The 9,404-nt window shown below is 38.5% G+C and overlaps 4 protein-coding genes across 4 annotated transcripts; all 4 read right to left on the reverse strand.

The window, feature by feature from the left end:
* Window positions 1–480: 480 nt before the first annotated feature.
* On the reverse strand, window positions 481–2,043 carry LOC126791419 (uncharacterized). The gene is made up of 2 exons (XM_050517872.1): window positions 1,635–2,043; window positions 481–1,539 (listed from the first exon to the last, which is right to left on the reverse strand). The coding sequence occupies exons 1-2, from the start codon at window positions 1,928–1,930 to the stop codon at window positions 660–662; spliced, it is 1,176 nt and encodes a 391-aa protein (XP_050373829.1). The 5' UTR covers window positions 1,931–2,043; the 3' UTR covers window positions 481–659.
* Window positions 2,044–2,452: 409 nt separating this feature from the next.
* On the reverse strand, window positions 2,453–3,938 carry LOC126791629 (uncharacterized). Its single transcript, XM_050518105.1, has 2 exons — window positions 3,580–3,938; window positions 2,453–3,446 (listed from the first exon to the last, which is right to left on the reverse strand). Exons 1-2 carry the CDS (start codon window positions 3,897–3,899, stop codon window positions 2,570–2,572), a joined length of 1,197 nt encoding a protein of 398 aa, XP_050374062.1. The 5' UTR covers window positions 3,900–3,938; the 3' UTR covers window positions 2,453–2,569.
* An 877-nt stretch (window positions 3,939–4,815) lies between these two features.
* LOC126792427 (uncharacterized) lies at window positions 4,816–6,081 on the reverse strand. Its single transcript, XM_050518846.1, has 2 exons — window positions 5,783–6,081; window positions 4,816–5,695 (listed from the first exon to the last, which is right to left on the reverse strand). The coding sequence occupies exons 1-2, from the start codon at window positions 6,079–6,081 to the stop codon at window positions 4,816–4,818; spliced, it is 1,179 nt and encodes a 392-aa protein (XP_050374803.1).
* Window positions 6,082–7,211: 1,130 nt separating this feature from the next.
* On the reverse strand, window positions 7,212–8,699 carry LOC126791408 (uncharacterized). Its single transcript, XM_050517857.1, has 2 exons — window positions 8,295–8,699; window positions 7,212–8,175 (listed from the first exon to the last, which is right to left on the reverse strand). Exons 1-2 carry the CDS (start codon window positions 8,690–8,692, stop codon window positions 7,314–7,316), a joined length of 1,260 nt encoding a protein of 419 aa, XP_050373814.1. The 5' UTR covers window positions 8,693–8,699; the 3' UTR covers window positions 7,212–7,313.
* Window positions 8,700–9,404: the final 705 nt, after the last annotated feature.

Genomic DNA, 9,404 nt, shown 5'->3' on the forward strand with positions numbered 1-9,404 from the left:
AATCCACCCAAAAATATTTTTTGAAGAAAATTCGCTGACTTTCCTTCACAAAAGGGTTTTTCGCGAAACTTTCTTCACCAAATATTTGTTCTGCATAAAGTTCGCCGCGAACTTGCCTCACAAAATTGTTTTCTGAAGAAAGTTCGCTTCACAAAAATCTTTTCTGTAGAAAGTTCACGGTGATATTATAATGATGACAGTAAACATGGCATCTTTAGTTCCTGAATCCGCACACATTTCCAACATTGAGTTTAAAACTGATACACCATTACAAATCCAATGAAGCAGCTAAACAAAGACATATCCCTTTAGAAGAAGGGTTGGCAATTTTAAGGAACTTGAGCCCATTTGATGTGTAGACAGACTTGAACCATGAAACAATCTTCTTTTTTTTGGCTGAAGCAAATAAGGGTCTAAGCCCAGCCCTTGTCCTTATTTGAACTTATTAAAGAGAAAAAAAAAACAAAATAACAAAGGAGGAGGACCAAATCAAAACCTTCATATAATGCCAACAAACTAACGAAACCGAAATTGAGAAAAACCCAATTGGTCACTGGTACAATGTGATGAAATAAACATCGGAGGAACATCCCACCAGACTGTTTCACAATCTATATACTAATATACATGACTTGTTTCTAATAGACACTGCAAGTTTTTCATTCCCATTTGCACCTAATCTGGTGATTGTGCTTGAAATCGTATGCCAATAGTGCTAAGCTTCCGTCCATTCTCTTCAACGCAAACCTCTCCACCAGCACATAACAAGCAAATCTGTTCCAACCTCCAGTTCCTCCAAACTCTTCATTTCTCTTCACTCGCACTTTTCTTTCCTCCCCAGCAACCCAACCAACTCTTTCTTGCTCCCATTTCATTCTCTCCACAATTTTCATGCTCAACCCTACACTCCTTTCTCCTCCCACACCATCAGAACTCTTGAACCACATGAAACCATCATCGGCGATATTAGGTCTGTCAAGATTATCAGAAAAAGCTTCTCTTCCACCAATATACACCGCCTCTCTTTGGACAAATGCATCCACAAACACAGCATTAGCATTCCTGCTATTTCCTTCATAATACTTGTCGAAAATTCTCTCCCATCTTTGCTCCAGTCTCATTTCATAGAACATGCATTGCTTCATCTGGTGCTTCAACTTCAGTCCACCTTCCTTGATAAACAAAAAAGGACACTGCCACTTACCAACTAGCATAGCCTCGGAACAATCTTTCGACAATGGAAAGTCGAAACCAGGAAGGCCTGATCGCTTAGAAGCGTTGAGTCCTGGAGCTTCACCTAGTTGGTAATGATGGGGCGTGGACATGGTCACTGACCAACCCTTTCTCCTCAGAAAATAAGGAGGAACGCCATCTGAAGCAACAGCCTTGGCAGTATAGTAACCGCGTTGCCTCCTCGGAACTATCTCAATTTGTTGGTATATGTCTGATGGATCCAGTGGCTTTGGTTTTACATCTTGAACAGATTTACCAAAGCAGCAATCTGTCATGTCCTCTTCTTTTGAATTTGTGTACACTTCCCTGCAAATAAATATGTATATACGACCATGATCAAAAGTTCAAAACTATATACATGTTAGCATGTAGAAATTAATATGAAAAAGCCTTGGACGTACCCTTTGCGTTTACCGTGCCGGCGTATCACATAATATGTATTAGCAGATAAAGGCTTATCAAGAACTGGAATGAAGGCAGCATCATCATTATCTGAGTCATATTCAACTGAGAGATCCTTGTTCTGAGGGAAAGGCAAGTCTTTCACAGAAGTATCTTCACAGCATCCGAAACATGTGGTCTCATCGGCCTCTTCATCGTGGAGTACAAGATAGCCGGAATTTGGCCCTTCCGGCGTTGGTACAGATAGTGACGCAGGAGACCTTCTATACATAGACAGAAGCCTTGTTACATACATGATGACTTTTTTTAATTGGCCAAAATGATTGAGTTGGCTTGATGATCTACTTGATTCAATACCACTTTATAGTATAATCTTGTGCTAGATCGAATTCATGGACTTAATCAAACTCTGAGGTTCATAATTTATCGTGCATTTTCCTGCAATTGAATTGTATATGCTGATGGCTAGTAATTGGAAGGAAGGTTCATATTTCTCAATCAATCTATGACGGAAAAATCTTCTAAGTTTAATGTCCATCTGTCGATCTATATCTATGTATTCATCATATCATCAATGCAAAAAAATCAATGATGGAGACCTTGTAATGAGGAAGGAAGGTTCTTTTGTCCCCTCCCTTGTTAGTTTGATTTCAATAAATTAAGGGTAATTTGCCCTATTAAAAAAAACACTGTAATGAGGACAGTTTTACATCACATCAGTAAGTTATTGACAATGAAACGATTTTTATTAAATTTTGAAATAATTCCAATGTATCAATCAAAACAAACACATGCATCCTTTTAATAAAGGAAGGTAATCACTTACAATATTATCAAAGAAGTACCTCATTACATGAAATTCAGTTACATATAGTTGTCTTTTTTTTTTTGGTCTGATACATATAGTTGTCTATAGGCTATATATCATTATATCTCACACAAATTTGCTCCTGATTTGATTAGTGTGTCTGAAACCAAAAGTTAGTATCAAACTTCCATCCATTCTTTTCAATACAAACCTCTCAACCAACACATTGCAACCAAAATTCTTCCACCTTCCCATACCCCCAAACTCCTCTACTTTCGTCACCCTCACTTTCCTCTGATCCCCTCCTTTCCATCCAAACCTTTGTTGCTCCCATTTCACCCTCTCTAAAATAGCTAAGCTAACCCCTACAGTGCTCTCTCCTCCTACTTTGTTAACTCCCCTATACCACATTACCCCATTAGCCACATCCCTCTCCTCCTGCACTGCCTCCACATTATTTCCAACAATGGTAACGAATTCATTTTCGACAGAAACATCGACATTCACAGCATTTTTTTCTTCTGTTGCATCATTGTCACATGCAAATATTTGCTCCCATCTTTGCTCGAGTGTCATCTCATAATACCTTGTGCTGCTCATTTGATCTTTCAGTGTAAGTGATCCTTCCTTAACAAACATGAAGGGACAATACCACTTCCCCACAACCACAGGCTTCGAGCTTGCATCCGATAGTTCAAAGTTGAAATCCGGAAGGCGGGCACGTAGTGCAGCGTCTAGACCTGGTGCTTCATCTAAATGGAAGTCTTTTGGAGTTGAGGTATATATCTCCCAGCCTTTTCTTCCAAGAAACTTTGGAGGAAATGTATCTGAAGCTATGGCTTTGGCAACAAAACCACCAATTTGGTTACAACTTCCTTTGCGTTGGACCTCAAATTGCTGCCGTATGTTATTAGGATCAAAGGGTTGTGGTCGTATATCTCGGACATAAGTGCAGAAGCAGCAGGTTCCCAAGTCCTCCTCTGTTGAACTAGTGTATGCATGTCTACAAGCCAATTCAAAAGAATAAAAATGAAATATATTTCCTTCAAAAAAAAAATCTCTTTAGCATTACCTGATCATAAACGTAACATATATTAAGTTCATGAGTTTAAGACTTTGAGATTTGATTCATATACCCTTTATGATTTCCGTGCGACGAGATTGCATAATAACTATTGGATACCAGAGGCTGGTTCAGAACTGGAATGAAGGCAGTGTAGAAATGAGAGACGTGCTTGCTCTCCCCTACGCTTGTGGAATACCGAAGCTTCAGATTCTTGTTCTGAGGGAAAGGGAGGTCCTTGAGCTCATGACTTTTAAACAATCCACAGCAAATTGTAGGCTCTGAATCTTCATCTTGTATGACCAAAATACCGGAATTCGGACCCTCAGGAGGTGGCAAAGAGAGCATGGAAGGGTTCTTCTGGTACATAGAGAGAGGCCTTGTCACATACATTTTCTCTATATTTCTTTTCTCAGCTATTTTTGTTTTGTAGTTTTGGGTATGAGGATCATATGATTTGAGGCTTTGAGCTACTTATATATGATGAAGTTCTCAACTTAACGTGAACAATTTGGACAAGTAATGGGCTCGTTTTAATTCATATTGGATAATAGAAATCAGACTTTTGACTTATTATTAAGATTGTTGTGTTCTTTTGACAGAGTCACAGAGACTATTACGTACTACGAATCTGGAGAACATAGATCGGTTTGGAGTTGAGATAATTATTTTAACTTCAACAAGAAGTATAGAGATTTAAGATGGATACATCTGATGACATGTGACATGTTGCCTGTAAGCTAAGAAGAAAGTGAGAACAAGTTACCTCATCAGTTTGCATTAATATTCCCTCGTGTCTCTGGAGATAAAGATCGCCAACAGGTTGCTTACCAAGCACAACTGAGAATCAGTCCAGTTCTATGTTCAGGCTTTCTGGATATTCAAGAAATATTCAATGGTCAACGCATTGATACGTAAGTAGGTACTAGGTACGTTTGAAGGAAGATGTAGACAAAATTGATAGAGTATCAGAAATTCAAAGTATCCCTATTTGGTGTTTCTGGAATCTAACGTTTACACATTCATATATCAAAGAGCGCAACTTAGAAAGGTCTGTTCATAAACAATGTCAAAATTCAGAAGCAAGTTGGACGAAAAGCTTATCATTGACTCACGTTTGTGGAACAGCCAACATAAAACCAGATACTCATGAACAAAATCAACAAAGTTGAATTAGAGAATAATTTGTGAAAGATGGTTACAGAACTACTACATATGCAGTATGTATACACTAAAATATCTTGAACCATGTTTTATGTACAAATAGATTTGAACCACAGAATAATCCGGATACAATATTACAAGTTTGTCATTCCCATTTGCCCCTAATCTGGTGAGTGTGCTTGAAATCATATGTCAATAGTGCTAAGCTTCCATCCATTCTCTTCAACACAAACCTCTCCACCAACACATAACAAGCAAATTTATTCCACTTGCCATTTCCTTTAAACTCTTCTACTCTCTCCACTCTCATTTTCCCTCCATTCCCATCAACCCATCCAACTCTTTCTTGCTCCCATTTCATTCTCTCAACAATTTTCAAGCTCAAACCTACACTCCTCTCTCCCCCAACACCATCATAGCTCTTAAACCACATGAAACCGTCATCAATTACATTTATTGTGTCATGATTATCATAGAAAGCTTCACTTCCAGCAACAAGAACCGCCTCTCTTTGAACAAATGCATCCACAAACACAGCATTGGCATTGTTGCTGTTTCCTTCATTGTACTTGTCGAAAATCCTCTCCCATCTTTGCTCCAGTCTCATTTCATAGAACATGCATTGCTTCATCTGGTGCTTCAACTCCAGTCCGCCTTCCTTGATGAACAAGAAAGGACAGTACCATCTGCCAACTACCATAGCCTCAGAACAGTCTTTCGACAATGGAAAATCAAATCCAGGAAGGCCTGATCGCTTCGAAGCATCGAGTCCTGGAGCTGCACCTAGTTGGTAACAATGGGGTGTTTCCATATTGACTCTCCAATATTTCATCCTCAAACCATAAGGAGGTAAGCCATCTGAAGCAACAGCCTTGGCAGTAAAGTAACCGCTGTTCTTCCTTGGAATTATCTCAATTTGCTGATACAAGTCTGATGGATCCAATGGCTTTAGTTTTACATCTTGAATAGCTTTCCCACAACAACAATCTGCCATGTCCTCTTCCTTTGAATTTGTGTACACTTTCCTGCAAGTAAATTTGAAACATTACAGTATTATAAAACTATGTTTATGAATAGGAAAATTAATGCGAAAAGTGAAAACTATATCATACCCTCTGTGCCTCCCATCCCGGCGTATTACATAGTATGTATTCGCAGATAAAGGCTTATCAAGAACAGGAATGAAGGCAAGACACTCCTTATAGTTTTTGGAATATCTCAGTGTGAGCTCCTTATTCTGAGGGAAAGGCAAGCCTTGCACCTGAGGATCTTTGCAACATCCGAAACATAAAGTCTCATCGGATTCTTCATCATGGAGTACTAGATAACCGGAGTTTGGTCCTTCCGGTGTTGGTAGTGACAGTGAATCAGGAGAACTTCTATACATAGACAGAGGCCTTGTTACATACATGATGACCTTTTCTGCTGAGGTAGTTTGTTTTTGCCAAACGTTTGAGGAAGAGGAGGGTGCATAGAAACTGGGAATGAACTATGAATTGGCTTGATGATTTGCTTGATTACATATAGTGCTAATTTATAGTATTGCTTGTGATAGAATTCAAGAACTCAAACTCATGCATTTTCTGTAATTATATTCGACAGATCATCTGCCTGACGTACTCTTGTTTGGCCTTTTGGATTGTGGTCATCAACGGCCAAGTATTTATATAACATGCCTACAAAAAGTCTTTTATTTTGGCTGTAACAATCAAATTATCAGATCTAATTTCACTGATTCTTAGAAGGCAAGCGAAGTCAGAGTTTGTAGCAAATTCATGAACCTTTTTGTCTATCTGTACGTATTACATTCATCATCAATCAGAACAGTTTAACATCACATCTGTAGTTCTTGATTACGAAAAACTTTCAATTTAAATAATTCCAATAAATCAAGCTAAACAAACACATCCTTTGAAAAGAAAACTGATCAGGTTAACACTGTACTTATTACTATGACAGACGAAATACTATATTCATGAATTTCAACTGTAGGTGTATGCCATATTTTTAAGCATTGATGGATTTACTAATTAGTACCAAGCTTCCATCCGTTCTTTACAAATACAGACCACCTCTCATCTAACACATACCCCAAAACTGCTCTAGTATCTTGAATTTATTGAAGGGTTTCATCTTCAAAGATGCAAACAATGTATCACTTCATTGAGATTTTTCCTCAAAATATTTCATCTCCTTAATGGGTATCACCTCAATACTATCTTTGATCCTCGAATGGTTTCACCTTTCCTCGAACAGTTTCACCTAGTCCATCGAGATCTTCAAGGAAGGGTTTCATCTAGTGGAGATTTTTCTTGAAGAGTTTTAACTGAGCACCTCAATTATACCTTGGTGCTTTCTTTAAAAGGTTGATCACCAACAGATCAGCTATGAATATTTCAATTCAGAATCATGAATTTCAATCCATTTCTTTGTATTAAATTCTTAGGAATTTGCAGGAAGAAAATAGTAGACATATTGCTCAAATATCAGAGAAAGAGGTTTATAGTTTCACAGGAGTTCCATTTTCCTGGAGAGAAAAAATGATCACAAATCTTCAAACTTGAATCAATGATAGATATACAAAAATAACAGAACATACTTTCCCAGATATATATTGTTCCAAAATGACAAGCACATGATCTTTCATTCCCATTTACACTTAATCTTATGAGTGTGCTTGAACTCATGGTTAATCAACAAGCTCCCATTCATTCTTTTCAACATAAACTTCTCTACCAATACAAAACATGCAAACTTTTTCCACTGCCCCATCCCTCCATATTTCTCAACTCTCTCCACTCTCACATCGCCTGCTTCATCTCCCCCAACCCACCCAACCCTTTCTTGCTCCCACTTCATCCTCTCCACAATTGCCAAGCTCAACCCAACTCTTGTTTCTTCACCCAAATTGCTGACACTCTTGAACCACATTACCCCATCATCAACTATCTTCTCATCACACTCCCTCTCCCTCCCTCCTACCACAACCACAACCACCTCACTTTGCATAACAACATCCACATTCACAGCATTGCCTATACCATGTTCCTTACTACTCTCTATCACAAATATTTGTTTCCATCTCTGCTCAAGTGTCATCTCATAATACATTGATTTCAAAGGCCTCATTTCCTTGACAAACATGAATGGACAGTACCACTTCCCTACAACCACATTCATTAATGGGAAATCAAAACCAGGAAGTTGGGAACGGAGAGCAGTGTCTAGGCCTTGTGCATCAACTAATTCAAACTCACTTGCCGTTGAGCAAGTGAGCTTCCACCCTCTTCTCGACAATGCATCTGGCGGACAACCGTCTTTAGCCATAGACTTAGCAGCAAAGCCCCCAGAAATGTTCACAAGTTTTTTGTGAATATCAATCTGATACTGCTGGTAAATGTTTTGGGGATCAAATCGTTGCGGCAGTACATCATTAGGACAGCTGCTGAAGCAACAAGCAGGGTCCATGTCTATTTCATCCACTTTTGAACTTGTGTACCCTTCCCTGCAAAGAGACACGGACAACTCGTGAATCGACAATCTAACAACATAAGATAACTCTCAAAGTTCATAACTGCGTAAAAACTTAAAATTTACACATCAATTGAGATTATGCAGACATACCCTCTATCCTTCCCATATGGATATATTGCATAGTACTGATTGGAAGACAGGGGCAGATTGAGAACTGGAATGAATAAAACTTTGAAGAAATGAAGTTCTCTTGATGGATAAAACCCTTGTGCATAGTAAAGCTCTAGACTTTTGTTCTGAGGAAGAGGCAGATCTTGAATCATATCACTCTTGAACAAATTCAAACAGAATTTGGGTTCTTCATCTTGAATAACAAGAATACCTGAATTTGGACCTTCAGGAGGAGGCAATGAAAGATCTGCAGGAGACTTTTTGTACCATGAGAATGGCCTTGTCACATACATTATGCCGCAGATTCTTCTTAAAAACTGAAAGAAAAAAATGTAATGCTTTCTGTTATTGGAGGATCCTAAGATTTTAATGTTCATGCGCAGTCTTGAAGGTCTCAAAAATTGAAATAGTCAGTAGCAGCTAAAGTTGACCATTAATAATTTGGTGGATATTAGGTCCCTCTACTAGTGCCCACTTGCCAGCTGATATTGGAGATAAGATTTCCCAAATCTTCTGAAGTTTAAGCCGATGGCTTCTTCACTTTCACTAGAGGCCAAGTCTCTCTTAGTCTCATGGATTGGATTTAGAAATGATGTTGTAATGATATCTTGACCCAAAAAAAAGTTGTAATGGTTTTAATGGCATGTTTACTTAGCCAATTCTTCCGGAATCGATTCAATTCTGTTGTCTACCTGCACATGAGAATGAGATTTGAGATGGACCCACATTGTAAAGCTCGAATGAATTCCATAACTCTTCTTGATTTGTAATAATGAGGGCGGAGGTGGAAATGGGGCGGAATGAAAAATTCTTCCAAAAATATCCATATGAAGTAACTACCCAATCCTAGTCTCAGCAGTCATCATTCACGACAAGAGAAGAAACGAGAAGAGACGAAGAAACGTTGTGGTTGATGGGTTAGCGTTCTTATCCTTTGTTCTTCGATCATCCTCCCTCTTTTGTTCTCTTTACTACATCAGCATAATCTTTATTGAAATCTTCACAGGGTTTAGCTTCAATCTTCTTCTTTTTTACTGGAAATCTATCCAATAATTGGATACCCAATGTTGACCTTGTGAGGAAATTGGG

Source organism: Argentina anserina, chromosome 4 (assembly GCF_933775445.1).
Source record: "Argentina anserina chromosome 4, drPotAnse1.1, whole genome shotgun sequence".
Lineage (NCBI taxonomy): Eukaryota > Viridiplantae > Streptophyta > Magnoliopsida > Rosales > Rosaceae > Argentina > Argentina anserina.